Source organism: Pezoporus occidentalis, unplaced genomic scaffold (genome assembly GCF_034315485.1).
Source record: "Pezoporus occidentalis ecotype Australia unplaced genomic scaffold, CSIRO_AGI_Poc_V1 ctg159, whole genome shotgun sequence".
Taxonomy (NCBI): Eukaryota; Metazoa; Chordata; class Aves; order Psittaciformes; family Psittacidae; genus Pezoporus; species Pezoporus occidentalis.
In genome coordinates, this window is record NW_026913415.1 from 1,956,173 (window position 1) to 1,982,024 (window position 25,852).

At 53.5% G+C, this 25,852-nt stretch overlaps 1 protein-coding gene across 1 annotated transcript in view; it reads left to right on the top strand.

The window, feature by feature from the left end:
- Nucleotides 1–6,657: 6,657 nt before the first annotated feature.
- LINGO1 (leucine rich repeat and Ig domain containing 1) overlaps nt 6,658–25,852 on the top strand; it is a 124,719-nt gene continuing 105,524 nt past the window's right edge. Inside the window, exon 1 of the mRNA XM_062612219.1 lies at nt 6,658–6,747. Within this exon, the coding sequence (XP_062468203.1) occupies nt 6,673–6,747 (75 nt within the window). The 5' untranslated portion in view covers nt 6,658–6,672. The remainder of the gene's footprint in view (nt 6,748–25,852) is intronic.

Consider the following 25,852-nt stretch of genomic DNA (forward strand, 5'->3'; position numbering starts at 1 on the left):
TGCTCATAACTAGGAAGCCTGCATTACCCGTTTGCACATCTGTCAAGCTGCGTGTTCCTCGGCCATTTCCAGAGATACATAAAATTGCCCATGGTTATGACATTATTGACAACCCGCCCCGTCTCCTTCCCCCTCCCCAAGCCCAAATGGCTGCCTGGCTTTATGAGGATTGATATTTGGGTAGTAAATATTTTAGAGCCTCATCTGATGAGTGTGTCTGTGCAGATGAATACATTTCTGGCTAAGGACAGATGTTGGAGCTATCTCCATTGGAAATATGGGGCCTTGTCTTTCCCTCTCCTGCCTTTGCAGTATCTCTGTCATCTCTCTCCAGCCCTCCCAGTGCTGCCTGCTCCCGGTGGGAGGAAAAGGAATTAGAGGGGAAAAAGCCAAGCAGAGTTGCCGGGAGGGACTAGCAAAGCACTGCGAGGGATGTTGCATGTCAATGGCCCATCACTGCAGCATCCCGATGCTGGGCTCCCCATGTCCATCAGCAGCAGGACTGAATTTCTACAGGCAAGGAGGTTTCCTTACCCAAACTTGGCGAAACCACCAATTCCTGCTGTGCTGGACAAGCAGTTTCAGCCCCTTTGAAAGAAGGAGGACAAGCAGCAGTCTGTCTGTTGTTTCCAAGGGATATATTTTAACTTGGCTGTTCTGAAAAGCTGCTTCATCTCCCAGAGTTTCTAAACACAGTTTGATAAATGCCTGTAAAGAGGAAGCGACCCGGGAATAACATGGCCTGGGTGATCCGAACAATAATTTTATCGTGCTGAGAAAAGCAAGGAGCCCATTTTCAGCTCCTCAAAACAATTTGCTCTTTTCCTTCAATCAGCAAAAAACAAGCATTGCCTGAGTCCTTGGGAAGAGAAGCAGATGCAGCTTCTGCAGAGTGAGCCGGTCCTGGTTCGGGTAGTCACCGCGGGGCTTGGGCTACATCTGGGCTGGGAGCATCGGGATTCAGGGGGCTTTTAACGTACATCTGCACTTGGAGCTTTGCTTGTGCTGCTTAATGGAGTGGTCCTCGCACCCAGACCCAAGCCTGGGCTGGGACTCTGGTTGGAGCCCACCCAAGGCAAGACAGCCCATGGGTCCCCTCACTCCGTGCCTTCCCGTTGCCATTTTGCTGCTGTTTTTCATCCTCTGAGCCTGGAGAGAGCACACTGAAATGTGTTAAAAACCAGCTCATTTGCTTGGGGGAGGCTTCCCAACCGCTCCATCACAACCCCTCCGGGGCTTTGTCATGAGGGCAGGAGTTTCCTGGCTCCGAAGCAGGGTGCTGTGTGCTGGGGGGGGCAGCGGGAGGTGATGTGGGGGCTGCCAGGATGGCACCCCCGCTGCTGTGTCACCCCAGTGCCGGCTGTGCCTGTGATGGGGTGTCCTTTTCCCCACCCTCTTCACTTGCTGACAGCAGAGTGATGTGCAAATGGGACTCAGCATCATTGCTGGGGGTTTAGGGGGAGGATGGAGCACTCCTGGGTCTTGCTGCTTGAAGCTGCTGCATAGACAAGGGGGAGTATATGGATTTCTCTGTGGGTCAGAGCCTGTCAGCCACCTCTTTGGGGCCTGTTGTGTTGGTGCTGCAGGCGGTCGCTGGTACCATGGAGTCCACCGTACCACCTAATGCATTTCAAGGAGAGATCTGTGACATCGAGGAGCTGAGCTGGACAGGATGGCTTTGCCAGGGTGCTGGGGGAGGAAAAGGTACCCAACTCTGCTTGTGAGGGTTTGGTGTCTCAGTCTCCAAAAGGGAGGTGCTCACCGAGGTGAGGAGTTCAGTGGCCTCCGTTACTCAGGGATGAAGGATGCTGCCCTGCCCCTGGCCAGTCTGCTCTTTTCCAGCAGTGTAGTATCTATTTATTTATTATTTCCGTGGGTGGTGTTTTGGATGATCTATTGAGCCAGAGTGAGATATTTTGAGGCACTGTGAGATATTTTAAAAACATCTCATCACTCTGGAAATATCCATGGTGCGATAGCTCCGTATTAGTCATTCGGAAAGGGAGTGATTTCAATGAAAGAAAAACCATTTCATCTTGTCAGAGCATTTTCACTCACTGTCTGCCAGGCAGCTGCTGTCACTCTTCAGTCTCTGTGGCTGGTTTTACTCTTCTCAGGCGCTGCCTTTTGATTTTATTTTCTAACAAGAAATAAAATAAACCCTCTAATGGATATTGGTAGCTATGAACTCATCAACTGTCAGGAAGAAAGAGCCTTTAAAAAGATGCAATAAACCCTCTTTGCACTGGATTATTTCCAGTGGGATTATTCCTCCCGGGGACTATCTCCATTTGGAAGGAGAAACTCCTCCTCCAGGTATTGGACCTTGAACAAAATCCGGCATGATTTATCCCCCTGGAAAGTGGGAGTAACTCCAAGACTCTTGCACGCCAGCTGGGGATGCAGAATTAGGCTCACGGAGAACAGGAGGAGAGCTGGTTTTGTGCTAGGAGAGGAAAAAAAAACCTGTAAGAAAACACAACTGATGAGGCCCCATCCTGCAAGGGAAAACAGCACAAAGCCGTTCAGCAAATGAAAAGCCAAATGAGCTGTAAAAAACCCCACCACCAGGCTAGGAGAGATTTTCACTTGGAGGGAATCTGACATAAATCACCTAATACTCAGCTTTGCACTGCCATTTGGGAAAATGTGCATCATATTCCTCCAGTCTCTGCTCTGCTTTATGTGCCTCTGGAGCTGGGGTTTCTATAGCACAGCCCACGTGCCCTGGGGAGGAGGCGATTCGGCCGAGATGCTCCCATCTAGTTTGTCCTTTCTCCATAATCAGGCTAAGAGTAATTGCACTGCAGTTACACTATGTGCTGTCGCTTCGTGGGGAACAACTGCTATTGCCTTGTGCAATCCATAGATGATTCCTTAAATGACTCGGAATGATCCCTCTGTGGTTAAATGCTTGGGTGGTGTCAATACCCAGAGTTTTCCCAGGGTGCAGGATGATGCTCCAACGCATCCAAGGGCCCCTACAGGGAAGCTCAGTGGGAATAGGCTTGTGCCCTAGCTGTTCTGGGGGGAACTCTGCTGCCAGGGCTCCCCCTTGGCCATCTCCTTTGAGTCAGGCTGGGTTTCTGCCTGCATCCCCATGCATCCCATCCCAGCTCCTGCCGCTGCGGTCAGAGTGCAGCTGCAGAGCCAGGGGTTTAAAATAGAAGCTATTAACTAAAGAGCAGGGGAGGCAGCCGGGTCCCCAGTGGTGCCTTGGGGTTTAGTGAGCGCTGATGCCTTTGGAGCCTTCTCCCCAGCTCCTCGGGGACAAAAAGGGCATCACTTCCCAGAAAAGCAGGAATCAGGGGGGTCGTGGAGGTGGCTGCCCTACACCAAGTGCCCATAAACCCGATCTCTCTCTTAAAGCTTGGCTTGGCTTTGGGGACTTGTAAGCTTTACAACTGTTGCCTTTTATTTCTGGTAAAATAGAATGAAAACGGCAAACCAGAGCTGTTTCTTGCCTTGCTCCTCTTCCTTTTCACTCCCACGCTTGCCCCAAATACTCTTCCTTGGCTTTGCGCTTGGTGCTCCCATGCCAGATGCTCTTAATTCAATTAACACAGGCAGACCTATTGCGTTTCTTGGCCAGAGGCAGGACTTACCACCTGCATGGTGAATCCTCTGCTCCCTCTTGGAATGGCATCTCCTGCATCCCTGTGCTGGCGGTGAGCACGTCCCCATCCCGCGCCCCTGAGTCAGCAGTTTGCTGCTATTTCACCTTACGAAAAATAAAAAGAAGAAAGTTCCAGTATTTAAAGTATTTAAGCAGATGGGAAGCCACAAACTGCAGTCGGTGGAGGGAGCGTGTTTCATGACTAACAAAATATGCCAGGTAGGCCGTTCCACTTGAGATATTTTCAGGAATATAATCACTTTCACACATCCTCATAAATTTGCCAAAGTGTTAGTTTTCCCCCATATGGATCGGGGAGGATGCAGCATGTCATGACTGTTGCACAGCATCTCGAGTGCCGTGTCTTTGTGGTGGGTTGGCTTTTTCTTCTTTCTTCCCCGCAGCCAGGCTGTAATTGAAAGAGAAGGTTGATTCCCCCTTCCCCATAGTTAGTGTGGGCAGAGGGTCGGCCTCCAGCTCCTTGCCCTCCATCCAGGGAAGGCAGTGGTTAGATCTCTAATAATTCCCGTGGGTTGGGAACTCGCTGGATGGCTGGGCCCGAAGAGTGGTGGTGAATGGCATCACATCTGGTTGGTGACCAGTCACTAGTGGTGTCCCTCAGGGCTCGGTGTTGTGGCCAGTGTTGTTCAATGTCTTCATTGATGATCTGGATGAGGGGATAGAGGGCACCCTCAGTGAGTTTGTGGATGACAGTGAGTTTGTGATGGGTAGGGAGGCTCTGCAGAGGGATCTGGACAGGCTGGATCCATGGGCTGTGGCCAATGGGATGAGGTTCAACACGGCAAAGTGCCAGGTCCTGCACTTGGGCTACAACAACCCCCTGCAAGGCTCCAGGCTCAGGGAAGAGGGGCTGGAAACTGGTCATGGGAAAGGAGCTGGGGGTGCAGATTGATGGAGCTGGATGTGAGCAGCTTGTGCCCAGGCAGCCAAGAAGCCCCCAGCATCCTGTCTTATATCACCACCGGTGTGGGAGCAGGGCTAGGGCAGTGATTGCCCCCCCTGTGCTGGGCACTGGGGAGGCTGCGCCTCAAATCCTGTGTTCAGCTCTGGGCCCCTCACTACAAGAGACATTGAGGGGCTGGAGCGAGGCCAGAGAAGGGCAATGGAGCTGGTGCAGGGCCTGGAGCACAAATGTGATGGGGAACAGCTGAGGGACCTGGGGGGTTCAGTCTGGAGAAGAGAAGGCTCCCAAGAAACAAGGGATAGGAGAAGAGGAACTGGCCTCAAGCTGCACCAGGGCAGGTTTAGATGGAGCTGAGGAACAATTCCTTCCCCAGAGGGTGCTCAGGCATTGGAACAGGCTGCCCAGGGCAGGGCTGCAGTCACCGTCCCTGCAAGTGTTCACACAGCGTGGAGATGAGGCCTCAGTGCCATGGGTTAGTGGTGGCCTTGGCAGTGCTGGGCAATGGTTGGACTGGAGGAGCTTAAAGGTCTTTTCCAGTGTGGTTGATTCAGTGATTCTATGACTGTGTGAAAAGGCTGGGGTTGGGCTGGAACAGTGCCAGGGATGCTGTTCCCACAGGGGAGTGCCAGCAGGGAGAGAGGGATGCTCTAAGGAAGCCCCAAAGGCTGCATCCTTCCCATTGAGAGCCTTTGAATAGAGGCTCCAGCATCGCAGTGGGGTAAACAAATGCAAAATATTTTGAAGTCATTCAGTCTCAGCATTGGATTCTTTCTTTTCTTTTTGGTATCCTGGCAAAATTAAATAAAAGGACCCGTTTTCTGCATGTTATTGATCTTTCACTCAAAATCTGGGCCCTTTTCCAGGAAAAATGAGCCCTTTTGTGAACAAAGAGACAGGCACCTTCCCAACAAAAGTCAGCCTTCAAATCCAATGTTCTGTGTGTTTGAAATTTCATGTTTCTGAAAGGAAAATATCAATTTCACTCAAATTTGCAGACAAGTGATGCAGGGATGGGGGGAGACTGCCCTGAATGGATTAGTGAACATTTGAAGGCCAAATTGCCAGAGGGATTTCAAAGCAAAGGGAAAAACAACCTTGTCCCTGGTTTTTGAACAGAGTTCGTGTTGTGAATCCAGAGCTGGGCTGTTGGGCTGGAGATGCCTTTGCTGTCCTTGTCCCTTGGTGACCTGGAGCCTTCATCATACACACTGGCCATGGCAGGAAGGCTCAGCCTGTCTCTTGTGGCCACATCTCGGCCTCAGTAGTTTATGTGCCCTTGGTTTTTTAATGTGGAGGCAGGTACTGAGATGGTATAAGCTGGTGTTGCTGTTGCCTTGGTTGGACACCCCATTGAGAGCAGCTTGCTAGTGTCTTAGACAAGCTGGGCTTTGCCAGCAGTGTCTTACAGGTTAAGTCATTAACTCTCTGTGGCTCATTTATCTGTTGGTAAAGCACTTGGGAATTGCTTGGGAGGAGATGTGTTACGCTTGCTTGGACCGCGCTACCACACGGATACTCAGCTGTCGGGCTGGGTATCCCAAACACGTGTTTAGAGCGCAGCCCATCACAGTGACACCCTCATTTATAACGAGGGGGGCTGTGTTCACCTCCCAACCCTGCTGCTGCATCCTTTGATAGGAGTCAATAGGTTTTCTGTGTGTTTTCTACCCGTGCAGCAGTGATGCCCTTTCCTCACTGTACTGTGGAGGGGATGGAGACAACGCTGGCTCAAGCGTGTCCACCCAGCCCCATGCTCACTGAGCAGTGCCACAGGAAAAGTTTGCCTGTCGACTGGAGCAGAGGAGTTCCCCCCCCGTGCCCCATTGGGGTTGCTCCCCGTGCGTGTGTAAGCTTGCTTATCTTTGGAAAGGCACGGCGCCGCTGACAAGCGGTGCAGGAGATGGGGGCAGTAGGTGGATCGTTTTTAGCAGCGCGCACGCACGGAGCAGACAGCTTGGGCATGTTCCAAAACACTTCCCACGCCCCCAGGCTGAATTTTAAGAAGCTGGGGCATCTGCACATTCAAAATGCTCCGGGGAAGTGGTGTGGGGGGGGAGAGAAGGGAAAGAATCCCAAAGGCAGGCAGAGCAGCCAGCGCCGCGTGGAAGGGGCACGCAGCACCCAAAGGCTGATGTCTTGCTGCGGCGGGGAGTTTGTGGCAAAGGCTGAGCAGCTCCAAGCCGCTCTCCGGAGGGGCAGAGCACAGGTGAGCGTGGAGCAGCGGTCCCTGGCTTGCCTTGAGGCTGCTGGCAGGCTGGTCTTGCTCTTGGTTGAGTGGGGGACAATGGGAAGAGGAGCTTGAGTTATCCAGGAGCCGTGTCCGGGTGAGTGCCTGTGCCTCCCGTCCATCCGGGGTATTGCAGCCTCCGAGCAGCTCCCTGTGTTCGGGGGGGTCCCAGCGCCTTGCAGGAAGAGGACGGGATGGGGCGGTGGGGCGGTGATGGGGAATGGGAATGAGCCCTGTGCTTGTCCCACCGTGTCTGCTTCCAGGAGCTGCCCGCGATCCTGCACATTAACGGCAGTTGTCTCACCAGCTTCTTTCTGTGGGGCAGCCCGGGTAGGGAGGACCAGCAGCATCCCCTTCTGCATCTCCTGAGGGGGCTGAAACAAGCAGGCAGCTGGCAGGGGTTGGTGCTGGGAGCACCCAAGCCCTAGGCTTGCTTGCACTGGCTGGCTGAGGGCTCCCTGGGGCAGGGTTGGACATACAGCTGGAGAGGGGAACTTCTTGGGGATGGAGGACAGCCTGGGTATATGGTCCAGTGAAGCCTTGGAGCCCCTATGGTGATGATCTGGGGCTTCTTCTTTGAGTCTTGGTATAGCTTTGCATAAGTAACTTCAGGCTGTGAAGGTTGTGAGGCTTTCTGTGTGGGGTGCCCAGCATTAGTGCTGAGAACAGCCCACTTCTTGCTGCTGCTGCTCCCTTGAGATCCAAGGTCCCAGCTCCTGGTGACGTGGGGCCTCAGAGGTCTTGCACTGGAAGGGATGGGTGTGAACCTGGAGAGCCTGAGCTGTCTTCTGAGTTCCTCAGCTTACCAAGCTGGTCTGTGCTCTGAGATCCAAGGGTGGAGATGCATGCTCCATTGAGGTCCTGTTCCTGCTGGATATCCCATGTGACGTCCTGGCAGCCCTGAGCCGCTCTCTTTGGGGTGTTCTGGGCTGTGACAGCTCCCTCCTATCTCACAAGGCACACGGGATAGGCGCTGTGGATGCTCCTCCCGGTGCATCACGTGCAAGAGGGGCATCTTCCCAGCGCTCCCCTGTGGTTGTCTTCCACGCTGCTCAGCAGACCGTCACCCTGGCATCCGGGCTTCTTGCGCTGCACCCTTCTGCAGACAGAGCGGGTGCTTTATTTCAATGGGACTTTTGCCTGGTGTGGGGGAGACAGGGAAAGGAGGGAGGTCCAGGCGTGGAAAACAGCCCTGCCTCTTCTGTGAGCTAAATGCCCCCAAGCTCCGAGCTCTTTGCCTTTCCATTTGGGAAGACGAAACTTCTTGGGAAGCCTCCGGTTCTTAAGCATCCCTTTCAGAAGAGGCTGAGGCAGGTAAATTGTGGGCTTTGCAGGTCCCTTTGTACCAGCAGATGTAGCGCTCTCCACCATGTCCTCATCCCCCAGGGTGGCCTCATTGCAAGGAGCAACCTTTTGGCAATGGTGCCCTTCTGGTGGGCAGGGGGATCCCTGACACCCAAGGGAGGAGGACAAGGCCCTCCTTGCTGCAGTGCTAAACAGAAGGTGCTCTTCTGCTGCACGGCCCAGGGTGAGGAGGAGGAAGGCAAAGAAGGATGGGGATGGACTCAGTGTGCTCTGGGGACTGGTTCACTCCTGCTAATGAGCAGTGAACGAGCCATAGGCAGCCGTGCTCCTGGCACATAATTACCTTGCTGGGTGCAGGGAAGGGAGCACAAAGACTCACTGGCTGCAGGGACTTTTAAAACCTCCCCAGTCTGGAGCTCATTTGGGAAAGGCAACCAAAGGAAAAGCCCAAACCCCAACGTGTTTGTATTTTACGAAGCCATTTCTGCCGGGCAGGCAGGCAGGGCAGTCTGTTACCCAAGTGTCACCTTTGGGTTTAGCTGTAAGCATCAAGACGTTCTGGCTTTTCTCCTCCTTCAGTCCTCAGAGGGGCACAGCCGAGGGGCAGGCTGGGGCTCTGCCTCCCTCCCCAGCCCATGGCTAAGCTCATGGGTGGTTTGGAGAGAAAACTCAATCTAGGAGTGATAGCAGTGAGGTTTCCATGGGACCAGGGTACCCGGCCATCCCTTTGCTAATGTGATTGCACTGATGCTGCCTAAGGGCTGCCGGGGTCCTGGCCTGAGGCTGCTGCTCCACTGCCTGGGGGTGATCCTGGAGCTGCCCTGAGGGTGGCTCTTGGGGCTGTGCCAGGCAGTGCCATCCCTTGGGTGCTCCTTGTGCCCGGAGGGTGGGATTGCTGCTCTCCTGACACCAGGGCACACCTCATTAGCTGCCTCCATCTCCTCTCCCCTCTGTTTAGCTCCAGTTTTGCAGTCGTTCACCTAATTTATGTATTTAGTTATTTGCTGGCTTGAGGGGTGAGATGGCTGCAACGAGTCATGATGGGGCTGACAGATCCCTTCCCTGTGTGCCCTGCCATGTAGGTCATATAGGGCACAAAGGGAACTGGGCATCCCAGTGTTTCCCTTCCCGCCTCCCCCCTATCACCCATTAAACTCTGTGGTGTTTGTTATAGGGTCTGGCAAAGCTCAGACTTTCAAGGAAGTGTTAGGGGCTGATGTGTGGCTCTTCCTGGGAGGGCAATGGGGACATAGAGACATGGTGTGATGGGGGGGGGGGGGGGGCAGTAGGGTGAGAACAGCTTGGGATCAAAGCCTAAAGCAGCCCTGCCTCTCTCTGTTGGCTGTAAAGGATTTGGGGCCATACTGAGCTAAGGAAAAGGCTCTTGGCCACATGCATGTGCCTTGTCCGGGAATAATCTCACAGGGATGACAGGCTTACTGTGACAGTGGCTTCACCCCCATTGCAGTGCACCTGGGTGTCTGTTCCCATGCAGCATAGGGTCCCATGTCCCCTCCCTGCTGAAGGAGCACTGTCACTTGGTGCTACGCACCAGCAGGGCGCAGGGGATGGCAATTTCTCTTCCTCAGCGTGGTGCTGCGGGTACCAAACCCATCTCTCCTGCTGCCAGCCCAGTCCTGGTGGCAGTCTTGGTCCCCCTTCCTTCACACCCTGACCCCCTTTGGAAAACCAGCAGTAACTTCATGCTGTCTTATGAATTGTTAGTATGGAAACCCCAGGGAAAAGGGATCCATCCCCTGCACCCCATCACCACCCCAACCTCTTCCTCACTGCTGTGGGATGCTCCCAGCATTTCCTCCCTGCTTTTTGCAGCCCAAGCTGACCTGGTCACAGCCACGCTGCATTTAGGCTGAGCTCTCTTTTATCTGCCCTGCTCCCTCCAAATGTGGTGGGCTGGAGCTTGCTTTGCTGGCTTGTTGGTACTGAGGAGGTGGCCTGGGGCTGTGCCTGGTGCACCCCAGGCTCTTCACACAAAGACAGCATCACTCTGCCTGCTCTTGTGAGGGCAGTGCTCAGTCCTCACTGGGGGTCCCTTTGCTTTAGCTTTTTTCTCCCAGATGCTGTTCTGCAGAAGGGGAATGGGGACAAATTGGCATCCCTGGCATTTCTGGCTCTCCCCTCTCTGTGCCTGCCTGCTTCCACTCGCTTCTCTCTTTAAAGAGATTCAGGTCATGCTTGGAATTAGGGCTCCCAGAACTGCAGAGAAACAGCGTTTAAACTGCTTACAATCGATTAGATGGAGTGCTTTGGGTTTGGTTTGTCCTCCCACCCCTGCCCTCAGCTTTGGGTGGCTGTTCGCAGCATGTTAATCCTTGCTTCAATGCCTTTTGCCATCGTGGGCTGCTCTTCCACATGAAGCAGGTCTGGGGTCCCCAGGGGGCTGCTCCCCCCTTTGCACCCCACTAGTAGCCGGCTGCTCCCACAGAGACCTTGCAGGAAGGTCTGTGATTCAGCTGGCTCTGGTTATCGCGGCACCCCGGCTGGGATTAGACACAGATAAGATGATCAATGAATCCTTCTCTTGGCAGAGGTGTGCCAGGAATCCTTCGGGGAAGGGTAGGGAAAGGAGGGTTCAAAGGCAGCAAGAGTGGCTGGAGGCGAGGGAGGGCACAGCCCATGCTGAGAGGTGACAGCAAGGGGGCTCTGCCGCTCTCTCGCTGCCGGTTAATAGGAAGGCTTCAGTACGTGGTGGAGGAGAGAAGAAACCCCGTGCCGCTGCCGTGCCTGACGGAGAAAGTAGGTCAGGCTGTGCTGCAGAGCCCGCTGTGAAGGCAGAGCCCCCAGCACAGCCAGCACCCACCTCTCCCCACATCCTCCCCATACCCTGGCAGCCTGCGCTATGCCAAAGACAGCCGCTGTGGGGCTGTGTTGGCACCAGCCCCTCACCCTGGTGTCGGAGCGGCTCTTTGCCCTGTAGTCCCGCTGCGGTGGCTCTGGGTGAAGGTGGCAGCAAGAGGAGAAACAGAGCTGGAGGGGATGCACAGGGAAGTTCCTCTGCCTGCCTCCTGCCTCCTGCCTCCATCCCTGAGCCAGCCTCCTGCCTCGGATGTGTACTTGGCTGCAGGAGCGATGCAACTCCAGCATCGTGAGGGAGCAGCCGCTCCTCTGGCTCCACAGCATTTCGGGGTGCCCTGTTATCTGGGGGTGGGCAAAGTGCAGGACCAGCCCCCCATTCCGGGAGTGTTTTCTGGGAAATCTGGGATAGAAGGAAAAAGGCTGTGTTTAACGCCTAAATCTGCAGTGATTTTGGATGCCTCCCAGAGCCCCCCTTGGAAGGGAAAGGGTATAGGACAGGATGGTCCTGGGTCCTGAGCGGGTCAGGCTCAGATGGGGCTGGCAGATGGAGGATGGCTCCATCCAGCACCGCTTCCAGTAAAGTCTTATGGCTGCTGGATGAGGGGAAAATTAAGACATTCCTTCAAGCCAGAGGTGTTTCAGGTGCAAATCAGGAGCGTTTCCCCAGTGGCACTTTGCTATAGCTGTGGGCACACACGGGGTGACCAGCCCGGGACTGCGAGGCTCAGGGGGGTGACAAACCCATGGTGACATGGCTCAGGTGACATGAGTGCCATGACCCAGAGGTGGGCAGGGGTGCTGCATCCTCTGGTGAGGACCTGGAGTGATGGAGAGGGCTGGTGTGAGGATGCAGCAAGCCAAGCGGGGAGTAAATTGAGTGTGTATATCACAGGCAGGTCTGGGCTTTATTGATTTTCAATGAAAGGCTGTGTCATGAATTTTTCTCTCCCACTGTACTTGCTGCAAAGTTGCATCTTGTCTCCAAGCATTAACCACTAACTAGAGTTCATTTGCCTCCCCCCACCCCGACCCCCCTAGAGATTCCAGGGGGGAGGCAAGTTTGCACATGGTCTTTTTAAGCACTTGATGGATGCAGCGGCTTTACTAATCCAACACCAGAAGGGAAAGCTGATATTAACAGTGGCAAATGTTCTGTCCAGCACTTTAAGTGACTTATCACGAAGGGGCTGCATGTGGGATGCGTTTTATCTGATGGGCTGCGTTCTGCATCCCTCAGTGCTCTGGGATCCATTTTGGAATGGTGGTTCTGGTCCCTGCTGTCGCCAAATGGGACAGGACATCAGCTGGGTGCTGGTTTTCCTTCCCTCCCAATGGCTCTAAAGGAGAGGGGCCATACTCCCTGTGTCAGAACTTTTTTGGAAGCGGCTGAGACATCTTGTCGCATCCTGCTTTTAAGCTGGGGTTCGGAATTTGGAGCGTCTCTTTAATCTTGAAATGGTTGGTTTTAAACATTAAAGCACGTTTGGAAAGGCGGCTAGCATGGAATGTTTTAGGAGACATTTCTCCCTGTCTTCAGAAACTCTTACAAGTCTCCTTTCTTCTCTGATGAATGTGTCGAGAATCTGAGGGCGAGCACTGAAATCAGCTGAGGGCTTTAAAAATAGATAACCAATAAAGCAAGCTGGAAGGCTTTAGGATGGGTTTGTCTGGAAAAGAGGTGATGGAGAGGAGATGGTTTTTTTCCTTGACCTGGTTTTGGGTTGCACCACGCAGTGACATGCGCAGCAAGGGCAGTTCATGGCCTCGCGGGGAGAGGCTGGGAAGGCGTGCAGGGCATTGGGAATGTCCTGGAAGGGTTAATGCTGGTGCCTGGCTATAGCTGGATGCGCTGAAGCTGAAGTGGAGCAGTATGCAAATCTATCCACTTTCATAAACTGCTTAATTAGGCGAATGTTAATGAGACGTTAATTACTGTTGTGCCGGCGAATCCCACGGAACGGAGATTATGTTTCTCTTCAAACATCCAGTCTTAATTATAACTTGCACTTAATTCCACTGGCTTGCTTGGGACAGAGCTGGGGAGGGCGGACGTGGCGCCAGCTCCTGCGGGTGCCCACAGCGCATCCTCCATCCTTGCCTGCACTGCAGCAGTGCACATGGGGACAGAGCCATGGTGGGGACATGGGGATGGTGGCTGTGAACCCCTCCTGTGCAGCCAGCTCCTTGTGCCCACGTCCAGCCTGGCAGCAAACCCTCCTGGTGCATGTCACTGGGTGGAAAACCCCATGTCACATGTAAAAGCTCCATCCTCTTCTTTCATGGGCTTGAGAAGCCTCTGGGAGGCTCCTGTTTGTGGCTCGTGTGCTCCAGGGATGCTGCATTGCTCTGCTTTGGAGGCACCTGCTCCAAACTGGTCAGACTGGGAACAGAGAGCCTCTGGGGATGCAAGCATCCATCCTATGCAAGCATCCATCCGGTCCTCTCCTTCCTCACTTTCAGTTTCTACCTACCTTGGGCTTTCCAGCTGGACTGCAAACGCTTTCTAGGCTGCCTCTGATTCCCCATTCCTGTATGGATTTTTAATTGATGGAAGTGCGAATTGCCAGAGGTGCTGCTTCCACCGTGCCTGACGTGCACGTGTGAATATTTCTAAAGTATGCCTTCAACTCAGAGATCAGCAAGAGATCACTGCAGCGATGAGAAACAGCATCTCATTTCCAATTTTAACACCTATTATGATGACTTTTTTTTAACATGGCTTCCCTTGATGTTGAGGATAACAGAACGCTTTCAAATGAGGTATTAGAGAGCCATGAAATCTGCATCCTCAGGGGTTTTCTGTTGGGTTTTCATCCATGCATAGTTGGTGGCTGCTCTGGGCTAACCGTGAGCTTTTCCTGGCTCTTTGCTCATTGGTGGTCCAAGGGGCAGCATCCCAAGGCTGAAATGTGAGGTTTGGGCTCCATTGTGGTACCTGGGGTGAAGTTACATCCAGTGGCAAGGCTGGTGTTACACAAGTTGTTCTCCTCGCTGCTGATGCTGGTCCTCCCAGCAGGAGCCCCACGTCCTTCATGTCCCCAGCTTGTTAATTATACACACTGCATGTGCACGCTCGCAGCTCGTCACCAGAAACCTGCAGCCGGGCAGCGGTGGCCGTCATCATCCCATTCCTGCTCTGATGGCCGGTGGGAAGCTGCTCCGGGGTTGGAGTCACTTTGGATTTCCATTGTGCGCCACTGCAGCCTCGAGGGGTGATAAAGAAGTGTTCTCCCCCAGCAACCCTCACTGGGGGTGATGATTCTCCACATTGGATGTTTTCAATCAAAAAGAGTGTCAGCTTAGGTTTCTTTCCCCTGTCGTTTCCTTCTTTTCTTCCCTCTGTTCTGGCTCTGCTGTTTGATTTCCAGGCAGGTTTGATATTTCCTCTCCCAGCGAGCCCTGGGGACTCTTGTGGATTCCTTTGATCACAGTCAGTGTCCCTCCTATGATGGATGGGCTGGGCTTGGAGGACCAAGTGCAGGCAGGCTGGAGGCTGCACCCACTGCAGCACCCATGGGGGTGGCACCAGCCAGCTCTGCCTGCATCTCGCTGCCTTCTTCCAGAGCCATCTGAACGTGGAGGTTTTCATCTCCTAAAAAGCTTTTCTACCAGAAGAAACGTGTCCAACAACCAAAGAGTTTTGCCCGTTTTTCCTTCTCCCCTCTCATTCTGCACCTCTCAGCGTTGAGGTCCCTGTTAATTAATCGAGATTTAATTAATTCCAGCTCCTTTGATTGTTACAAGGGGCAGGATGAGGGCACACTGCCCCCTTGCAGAGCTGCCTGCCGCTCCCTCCTCTCCTCCTTGCACCAGCAAATCTCCAACAAGCAGAGCCCTGCTGCAGAGCCAGCAGCTGCGTGGGAGGCCGAGACAGCGCTTTGCATACGATTCCAGTAACATACAGCCTGTTTGGGAAACACAGAATCATAGAATGGGATGGGTTGGAAGGCACCTTAAGGAAGCAGGGAGGACCGAGAGCATCTATTGTCTGCATTGAGACCCCGCCGTGAGGATGCTCCTGCATGCTGGTGCCCCCCATGCTGCTTTTTGGAGCCCTAAAATGCCATGAGCAGGTGCTGGCAGGACTGGGTACTCCAGTGCTACCTATGCAGGCTGGGTACCCAAGAGAAGTATCCTTGACTGGGCATCATGGGCAGAGGAGAAGCCTTCACTCCAACCTGCAATGCTCTGCTTGTTGCTTCTAATTGTTGAGCCCAGCACCCGCTGGCTTGAAAATCAAATAACAGGAAAGAGGAGGAAGGAGGTTTTGGCTCCATAATGTGTCTAAATTACACTTATTGTGTTGGGAGCCAGGTGTTGGGGTAAATCCGTTTCCACAGCACTCTGTATCTTTACTGAGTGGGATGTTGGGGGATAAAGCAATGTTCTCCATGTGTTATCGTGGCCTGACAGCAATAAGGCAGGCAAATGTGATTAATGAGAAAGTTTGAGTTAACCAAGTGGAGTCCTTTCTTGTTAGGGAGAAATTAGTTCCCTTTACCACCAGCCGTTGTTCATGTGCAGTTGGGACTGCTCTCATCCACCTTTTCGTTTGTTTTAAATGCCAGATAACTTGTTTCTTATTTACTTTTGCCTGCCAGGTTGATGGCATGATACCACTCACCCTGTCTGGACTTGGGGCTTTGTTGCTTCCTGCTGATAGCAGCACTGAGAGCATGCGAGGGGATGCTGGTGGGGGACGGAGATCCTGCTGGGGACAGCAAGGCACAGGGGATGCTGAGGGCTGGGGAAGCAAAAACCCTCTCCGCTGGGCAAGGGAGGGGGAAGAAGTGGTTGTGTAGCAATCAGCCAGAGCAGGGGAGCAAGAGCCTGCAATATTGAGTCTTTTAATGAAATATACATCTGCCGTTCAGGGGCTCGCGGCCCGAGATGCAGGCGTGAGATCTGGGTTCAGCAGTGCTTGCTGCAGGACCTTTTATTTTACAAGAGTCGAAACAAAATCGGGATCTATTTTTAATCCTTTCCTCCTTGCTGCCTTCCCTTGTCATCCCTCGCTAAACCCATAAAAGCTCGGTCAGGTTTTGATTGGGTGCCCTGGCTTCAGCGGGCATCCTTTGGGATGCCTGCATCCCTACACGGTCCCTTGGCCCAGTGACCCAACCAGGGCTGATTTGCAAGGCAGGAGCGAGCTGTGGCTGCCTCCCATTTAGTAGCTTTAGCTTTTCAAGAAAGAAGGGTATTTCATCCCTGGCACATTTGGGGCAGGCATGGGCAGGATCTCCTCAGCCTGGATTTCAAATTGTCCTATGGCAATCGTGCCTGGAGGCAGAGGTGAAGGCTGGGTCGTGTTTGCTCTTCACTGGTTCTTTTCATGCTGGGATCTCTTAGCAGTAACTCGGGAAGCCAGCCATTGCAAAGCCCATCCTGCCAGTGAGGAGCAGGAGGAGCTGGGGAGGTGGGCTTGGGTCTAATGAAGGGTATTTGCTGCCAGTCCCTATTGCTTGGTGTGGTTGGGCATGCGCAGAGGTGGAATACGTGTTTCGGGGCCACCTGAGGCCATGGGCAGCCGAGGCTGCAGCCCCTGGGAGCTGCCTTTCCTTCCCTGCCACCTGCAGCCACAGAGACACCGTTTATCTAGAGCAATGAGAGACCTTAGAAAAATAACAATAAAGAAAAGCTATATGAGAAGCATCTGTGAAATAATAAGAGCCCGGGGATGGAGCTGCTTTCATGTGGGAGCTCTTTGCTAACCGTGGGTTGCTCCCGTCCCTCGTTAAAGAGGCGATGCTCCCGCTCAGATCTTCCTTTCCTTTCAAGACCCTGCCATGGCATCCCGCAGGCTGGCGTGCCTGGCCCCTGCCAGCACATCCCTCCTGCTGCCAGCTCTTGAGCTGGTTTTAATCCCTCTAATCAGCCCCGCATCCAACCCCAGGGGGGGTGGGAGAGCTGGGCTCACGCAGTGTGTCGCGCCTCCCCACTGTGTTACATCCCAAAGGAGAGATGTGGCAGGGCTGTTCCTGTGCTGGCAGCTATGGAGGATGGAAACCCGGTGTCTTCCTCGGCATGGCTTTGCTAGGCTGAACTGCAGCCAGTCACCTCCCAGCCAGGGGAGATGCTGGTTTATGCTTGTACTGGTTCTGGTGCAGGACCCCAGGGACCACCCAAGCAGTGCAAGTGCTGTCAGGCACCGTGCTCCTTTCCAGCTGGCTGGAAAATGTCCATTGAAGCTTGCATTCCCAGGAAAAAGCTGGTTCAGCCGAGCTAAAACACTTGTGGGACTCTGTGTTGTAACGTGGGGAGGTTTTTTGATGTCCTCACATGGGAGCAGGGGAGCATGGGCTAGGGGAGAGGTGCCCCTACCAGCAGCCCCCAGAGCAGGGTAAAACGCAAAGGGACTCCACCAGCAGATGCTGGCAAGCAGAGAGGAGGATGGGGGGCTCCAGACATCTGGAGAGCCTGGTCTGGCCATGCTGATGTTTCCAGTTGAAGTTTCCTCTGTTGCTCTGCCCTGCCCTGCTGCGTGCCAGCGAGAGGGCTTTGCTTGCTGGGAACGTGTGGTTATTTGCACATGGCTCGGGAAGAGCTTTCACATGGTCCCTGGGTGGGCTTTCCCTATAATAAAATCATTTTGCTGTTCTGGGAAGAGACTTGTGCGAGCAAGGATTAAGGTGTATTTCAGAGCGTTTGCCTCATGGTCCGTGGCATGAAGAGAGGTACAAGGGAAAGGTGCTGTGTCTTATTTAGAGGCTCAGTAGTTGAAATGTCTTGGGTGGGCTCAGGAGAGCAGGGATTTCTGCAGGCCTCAAGAGCTGTGGACCTCTGCAGGTTACTGGAGCTAAAAAGTGGGGCTGAGGAAGAGGAACCCTGAGGTGGGCTTGGGGGTCCTGCAGTCTTCTTGTCATCTCAGAGGCAGAGGGAGTGATGCGCCAGTGAGCACCTGAGATTGTGCTTGGACACCAGTGTAGGATCCAGCGCCATCCTTTCAGCTGTGGATAAACATGTTTCCTTGCTATGCGTGAGGCCCGGGGTCTCCAGCAGCTGTGGCGATGCAGGGGGCCAGAAGCAGTGTTTAAGAACTAAGGGAGATGCACTAGGAAATTATTAGCCATGCAAACAGCATCCCTGTGTGCTGCACACGGGGGGGTTATGAAGTCTGTGCTGAGCCCTTGGAGATCTCTTGAGCAAGAGTGGTCTGCGTGCCACGCAGAGCTATTATTGGAAGGGGTGGCTTCGCTGCCTATCATCCGGCTTTGCTGAGTTAGCTCCATGGAATGTTGCCAGACTCAAAGTATCTTTTCCTTGGCCGTTGCTAACCCACCTACTTGTAGTGGGTGATGACTGGTTCGTTCCACAGCTCAGCTGGAAAAAGCGAGTGTCCCTGTGGGAGGGTGGGAAGAGGGAGCGTTGCAGGGTGGCATCTCCCGAGGGAAGAAGTGGGTTGCTTGGGAGACAAGTTCAGTATCCCATTGCAGACTCAAGAAGGTCCTGCTCGGCTCCTGCAGGTGCCCTTGGCTGTGTGTTGGGTTGGACCATTGCTGCCTATTGGCTTGGTCAACACCCCCCCTCCAAAGTGCTGAGGGAGCTGTGTGCAATGGCAGAGCCCCTCTGCCTTCAATCTTGGGATGTGTGGGGAGATGTAGTTCCCCTCTTGGATCCCAATGATTGCTTGCCATGCTCCTGATGGGGGTGGGAAGCATCCTTTGCGCTTGGCATGGGATCCGTGCATCCCTGTGGAGACATATTCCTCAGGGGTTGCTCCCTGGGGCTCTGACAGCAACCACGCTGGCAACGCCTGCTGCTGCCAGCCCCCCTGCTGCCACTCCAGCCGTGGATTCCCCTCTGTGCCATTGCTAACATAAATCCCCAAGTCCCTTTCGTGTCAGACATGAAGAGGTTGCTTCGCAATGAATTAGGTTGTTAGGTTTTCTTCAAGAAAAAAGCATCCCTTCAGCCCCAGAACTGCTGCTCAAAGGACAGGAGTGTGAAGGATGCAGAAGGTGCTTGCGGGGAGAGAGGAGATATCAAAAGGAGGCGAGGGATGCTCAGATGATGGCCGACACAAGCAGGAATGATAGGAGAAACCTAAGGAAAGAGAAAAGAGCCGCAGCACAGGCACCCAGCTTTGTGGGCAAAGGCCTTAAATCTGTCTGGCAAGTGCCCAGGATGCAGGAGGGGAGGATTGCCCCTAGCAGTGAGCATCCCTCCTCCTGTGCTGGCAGCCCTGCTGCTGCTGAGGCTGAGACAGTTTGCAGTTATGAGCTGTACTGCACTGGGACATGAGGAAAGCTGGGGAGGAACTGGGAGTCCGATTCCCCTTGGGAGGGCAGCATCACTGCAGGTCAAGGATTAAATCCATTAAGGAGAAGCGTTGGGGGAAAGCCCTGGACACGATGTGTATGGAGGCTGATGCATTAAAACTGCTTCCTGAGGAGATCTCTTCCCACTCGGGAGGCAGGGAGAGGGCTCGGGCACAAAACCACCACCCGGAGCTGCCTCCAGCGCTAATGGCTTTGCATTTGCCAGCAAGCTGGGAGCAGCCTGGTCCCAGCCTGGCGCCGGCAGGTGAAAGAAACCCTTCAAACCTCATCCCTTCTGAGCCAGGGCCGAGTGCTGGAGGCAGCAGAGACCCTTCCCTTTGTCCTATGTGTTCCGGAGGCTGCTGTGCAGAGCTGCAGCCTTTGCTCCGACGGAAGGTTATCCAACCCGGCCTGCTTGTTCCAACCATTTCTTCTTGTGTTGTGCAAGGACAAAATCCATTTCATCAGAGGGGTCTCAGCCAGCTCTAAGCATAACAGAGATCTGGGTTCCCTGGAAGGTCCCTTGCTGCTCCCAGCTGTATGAGCTGCCTGCTCATGAGTGTATGGCTGGGTGTAGGGAGGCATTTTCTTTCTAGGTGTTGCCTAACAACAGGATGCGAAGAGCCTCCCAAAGCTTCCCAAATGAGCAGACTTCTCCCAGAAGGTGCTGGAGGTGAAGCAATTGGCCATTTCTGATTTGCTTTGGAAAACACGGAGTTTCACTCTTATTGTGTTTTTTCCTGTTCTTCCCTTCCATCTTGCATCCCCACACATTTCCTTTTATTCCCCCCTCCCCTCTTCCTCCTCCTTTTCATGAGCTATTTTCAAATGCCAGGAAGGGCGAGATCTGAGGGGAGGAGGAGTAACTGAAAGAACAACAACAAAAAAAAGGGTGGTGAAATTATTTCACACATTGGCGGAGGAAAAAGAAAGTGTGGGTGTAGGGAAAGAGAACAGCTCCAATTCCCACAGGACAAAAAGCAGCTTCATTCATCCCTCCATGCAATCCTATCAGGTAGAAAGGTTTGGTTACATTCACCGCTAGTCCCTCTTGCTTCACGGCCCTGACCTCGCACAGGTTTGGTGTCGGGGCTTTGGTAGCAAGGGAGCCAGGGCAGGAGGGTGCTGAGTGGGGAGAAAGGGAAGGATGAGCTGCTGGAAAACCTGGCTTTGGATAAAGCCAAGCTTTTACCCAGCTTGGCCCTGGGAAGGGTTAGGGGAGATGCGAATAGTGCCAGCTTCATGGGAAGTGTCTCTTCACACAAGGACAGTATGTTGGATGATTTCCCATGTTTAATAAATAGGATTAAGCCCAGCAACAACAGTGCTCGCTGAGAACTAGGAGTTTAGCTCCTGATAAACTCTTTAGTTGGCAAAATCTTCTTATGCTCAATTGTTTTCTCATTTAGCTGGGAAAACTGGAAATAGGTGGTTTGGCTTCATCCAAACCAATCTTGAGATGTGATTTGCTTGGATCACTGGCCACGCTGACAGCTCTTGTAGCCACTGGAAAAGGGAAGGAATAATCCAAATCCCAAAGGCAGCTTTTCTGAGCCGCTCGCTGCTGAGATGCTGAAGATAATGCTGGATGCTCTGGCTGACCCACACTGAAGACCTGTCTCCTTCACACTGTTGCCTTTGGTGAGCTTTGGAGAAGACCCTTGCTGGGAGGAGACCGGGGACTCGGCAGCAGCATTCCCCTGCCTGTCAACCCATGGGTGAAGCCAGGTGCTTGCAGCAGGCTGGCATTTCACACCTTGGCGAGGGTGACATTTTCCTTGCTGCATTTCCACGTTGGGAAGCTGGCATTTCACCCCAAGAGGAAGCTGGTATTTGTGAGGCAGGGCACTGGCATTTCATTCATTGTTACCATCCAGTGATTCAGACAAGGTCTCTTAGCCAGAAAGGTCAGCTGGGACTCTGCTGGTCTTTGCTGCTTTTCTTTCCTTTCTTCTTTTCCCCCTCAGGGAAAGAGGGAAAAACAAAGCCAAGCCATGCACCAGAACCACTGATTGCCATTTTTCTCGCCTTGGAAATGAATGTTTGCTATGCTACATAAAAGCTAAGGCTTTCCATAGGCTGTCTTGCAAGACTGTCTTTTGTTAAGGTCATTATTTTGCTTGGCGCTCCAAAGGTGCAGCCCAGAGCCTGGTACTTGTGCCAGTACAGTGTGGGTTGCACCAGCGCTCGCCCTGGTGCTCACCATTGCTCCAGTAACCCTACATCAACCCTTTTCTTGGGCTGAAGAGCTGAGCTGAAGCCCAGATTAACCTTAATACATTTCAAGGAGCCCAGACCTGCGTCTTTTCTGGCCAAACACCAGGTTTTGCCCCCAGAGTTGCCCTGGGGCTGTTGATTTTCCATTGCCCATTCTGACATGGGCAAGGGACGAGGAGTAGAAAGGGGAAAGCGAGTGCAGGTCCCTGCTGTGACTGTGGGGCTCTTGTTGGACTGGGGCAATATAGACACTGCCAGGGCCTGGGGAACATATATAAAATCAATGAGAAGCTCTTAAATTGTGCCTGAACCTTGCAGAGAACAGCGTGAGGAGTGCTGGCTGCAGAGATGTATTTGCTGCCACTCCGCGGGCTGCGGTACATTCATTAAGTATCTCAAAGATGGATACACCCCCCAGTTCACCTCCTGAGAGAGACGGGGAATTTATTTCCTCCTCAACCATGCCATCAGTCACCAGTGACAGCACCACCGCGGCACTGCACAGTCAGAGAGGCACAGGCCTTAGGGAGGGGACTGCCTTGGAGCCCTGTGCCCTGGCTGGGAAAAGGGGACCCCATTCCCTGCTCTCGGGAGGAAGGGTGTCTTGTACCAGGAGTAGCTTGATGCACCTTAATGAGCTGTTCAGGACCCTGCAGCCGGGTTCTGCATCCCTTTGTCATCCAGCACCGAGTGCATCCATCTCTAATCCGGTGGTCGATGGTTCCTCCTCTGCCAGGCGGACCTGGTCCCCTCCTTGGCATGCTGCTTCTGCTCCCAGCCTTGCTTTGGGATGCTGGGAGCTGCCCAGCTCCACACTGTGCATATAAATGTGAGAGCCCAAAATCTTTGTGAGGAAACTGTTGTGCCTGACTGGATGCTTGTAGCTGTTACTGGAGCAGCAGACATTGAGCAGGATGAATCCAGCGACCCACTCAATGTCTGAGCTGCTTGGCTTTTCCTCCCTCCTCCACCTGCTCTGTCAGTGATGCTTTGGGCTGGGAAGATGTGGCAGGGCCATTTAGCAGGAGAAAAGCCCAGCTAGGAGGAGCTGGGTGACCCTCCTGCCCTGCACCCAGCACCCTGGGACCAGCCCTTCCCAGACCCCATGGCCTCCCCTTTTCTTCCCATGCTGACAGTTCCCTCTGTGGTGCCTTCTGCTGTCAGCCAAGGTGCACATCAGTTGATGTAGAAACCTGGGTTTTACTTCTTCCTCTAATCTCTTCTGATTTCTTCGTTCCCCTATAGCAGCTGGGAACCCACAGATTATCCCATAAGAGCAGAAGAAAGACTTGTCAACCTTTCTTACACTCTCCTTGAGATGAAAATAAGCTCCTGAACCCCTTATAATGCTTTATTTTCTGCTGCCTCTGCTACTCAGAGTGTAATTTGACTGACTAAAGGCTCTTGAAGCTAAGAAAAGAGGAAAGATAAAGTAGAGCAATAATAATAATGACAAAACCTGCTCCCCAGAGGCTGTAAGGGCCTGGAGGCTCAGAGGCTGGCACCAGGGTAGGTGTGAGCCTGGCTTTTGTTCCCCAGCTCTGGAGGCCGGTGCTGGGAGTGGGGACATCGGCTCTGCAGAAATGGGATGCTTTTCAGGAGAAGAAGGGTATTGTGTCCCCTGTGATATGGAAATGAGTGGGGAGGGAAGGGCAAGGAGAGAGGATTTCTGATGGTAATGAGGCTTTTCTTGCCTTGCCTCCATCCCTCCCTTTCAAACGGAGGATGGGGTTTCAAGGGCTGTTATATTCTTCCTGTTTCTTGTGTTTTTTTCTAACCCTGCCTGTTGTGGGTTTTAAAGATAAAAGATGGGAGTTGCAATGAAGGGGAATCTGGGGAGGGCTGGGAGATGCTGCAGGGGTTATGGAGCCGGGGAGGATGCTATGAACTCTCACAGGCTGGATGGGCTTGGGAATGTTTCTCCTCTCTCATCCCACAAGCCTCAGCACTGCTGGAGGTGGATGTGACCTGCTAAGCTGGAGCAAAGGCTGGTGATGAGGGCTAGTGCCATGGCTGAGACCACGGTGGTTGTGCCATCCCCAAGCACCTTGTCCCAGCTCTGCTGTCCCCCTCCACAGCCCTTTCACTGCTGGTGTCCACAGGCTCCTATGGGGACACCCAAGGCTCTTGGATGTTGCTTGTGAACAACTTTATAGCACCTCCTTTGGAGGAACAGCCTCTCCTCCCCTTGAGATAGCTGAAGACAGAGTATTCCTCCAGCTCCTAACTTAGTGACTGCAATAGTGCTTGTGACTGCCCAACAATTGTCCCTTATTTTTAGTCTGAGCTTGTCTAGATTCAGCCTCCAGCCACTAACTCTGGGCGAGCATTTATCTGCTGCCTTGAGGGATGCTCTGCTATTCCAAAGCTCTTCCTCACGTAGGAAGCTGCACCGCTTGATGGAAAGGGCCGGGCACAACTTCCCTGCGCAAACAGCTTCTAGTGGAAAACTGTCATGTAAAACCTTGCTCTGTGCTGAGAGGTGAACTTCCTCCTCTGAACAGCCAGTGCTGTGAGCACTTACCTCCTGGGGGAGCAAGGTGGGGAGCGGATGACTCAGGGGGAGGCGACACTGAATGAGCAGAAGATGCTTCCCAGGCAGTTGCTGTTGCTCACCGTGTGCTCCACTGTCGGTGCTTTTCGCTCGTTGCTGATGTGCAGAACTTCACATGAGCCTCCCAGGGCAGCTCCCATGGGACAGGAGCCGCTTTCCTCTCCTGCCCTGCAGCACAGGACCTCTGCAATATGGCCCCTTGCAGAAAGTGCTGATTCCAACCCCAGTGCTGCTGTGCTGGGCTCTGCGGGTCAGGAGGGCTCGCAGGTGTAATGTGCCATTGAGGCAGGAGCTGGAAGAGAAGATGCCTCATGGTGAGCTTTGCTGGTTCCAGAGCTGATTTATTTAGCCAGGGCCCTGGAGCAGTGCTGGTGGTTCCCCCCCCATCCTGCCCAGCAAACATTGCTGCTCAGCTGTTTGATTTTAACCTTCCTAATATTATAAGAAGTGACAGTAAATCCATCCCGTACGCACAGGACCGTGTGGGGTATTTAAACATTCTTTTGCATCCAGATGTGAACAGCTTTGGGGTGTCTCCTGACAATGTGGGTTGGTGCTGGATATATTACACCGTAAAAGTTAATGTTTGGAGTCTGACATTGAATCCACAAGAGCAAGTGAGCGGTTGGCAATGAACTCTGCTGTGTGGGGCAGCCCCATCACCCATGGGTGCTGGGACAGCGTCTGAGAGGTGCCGGGGATGTCTGCCATCAGACCTCCTTGCAGACACCACTGTTAAAGGGCTGCCATATGCAGCCAAGGGTACCCATACAGCTTGTCTCCACCTCCAGAAAGCCCATTAGCCTGGGAGGAGCGGGAGGGAGAGTGAAGGGACATGGCAGAGGAAGATAAGCCCAGGGAGTGGAGGATTTGTGGGGAGTTAATGGGCAGTGAATTGGCTTTATGCCCCGGCAGGTTCCCATTTCCCTGGTGCTGTGCTGGCTCATCCGCATCCCAGTGCAGGCAGGGAGCATCTCCTCGAGCATCCCAGCCTGCCACAGCTGGACCACCGGCTGTTACGAGCCTTTGAGCAGAGGGAGCTGGGGTTTGCAGCTCTGCTGTGCTGCCCTGGGACCTCTGGCACATGGTGGTAGCAAAAGTAGAGGTAAATGAGGTTATTTCAGTGCTGTCCCGCTGGTAATGCTGAGGGAGATGCTTTGGTTTAAATCAAACCTGGATCAAAGTGGAGATGGCACCTCTGCTGGCTGGGGATATGTCTGAGCTCATAACATGAGGACAGCGTTTACTACTTAAAGTCATCTCCTTGTTCTGCTTCGGTCATCTATGCTGGCAGGACAACTCAGTATCTGCTCTGCTTCGTATTGCATTGGTTTGGAGGAGCTGGATCTCACTGTGCCTTCTCCTCTGGGCAGGAGCGGTGGCCAGGCTTGGGCCATGCCCTCTGAAGGATGCTGACTCTATAGGAGGGTTATTTTTGAGGCTTTCTTGGGCACAAGGGCTGCAAAGCAGTAGTTTACTGCTGTGCCTGTCGGCACTGGGGCAGGGTGTCCCCGCATCACCTCACCCTGCACAGCTAGGACTTCCCTGTGGGAAGCTGGGATGTGCTGGGGACTCGCAGTAGCGTTGTGGCTTTCCTCTCATGGGGCACTTAGAGGCCATCGCCTCAGCCAAAGCAGACATTTTCCAGTGCTTTTATGACCTCTCCAGCTCAGAGGTAACAGCTCTTCTCCCGGTGCCTGGAGAGCACTCTCAGCAGCAGCATCATGACCGCTTAAGTCCTTCACCATGGCCACTGTATCCCCAGCACGCTGCACCAGAGAGGGCTCCGGGCTCCAGCAGTCTGAGAACGTGACAGCAATGCTTAGAATAGGGTCAGGAGCATCCCGGAGGGCAGCACACTGGAGTGAGGGGTGAACTGCCTGGGAGAGTTCCCCAGCAGCAAGGGGACAGGGTGGGATGGTCACCTGCAGGC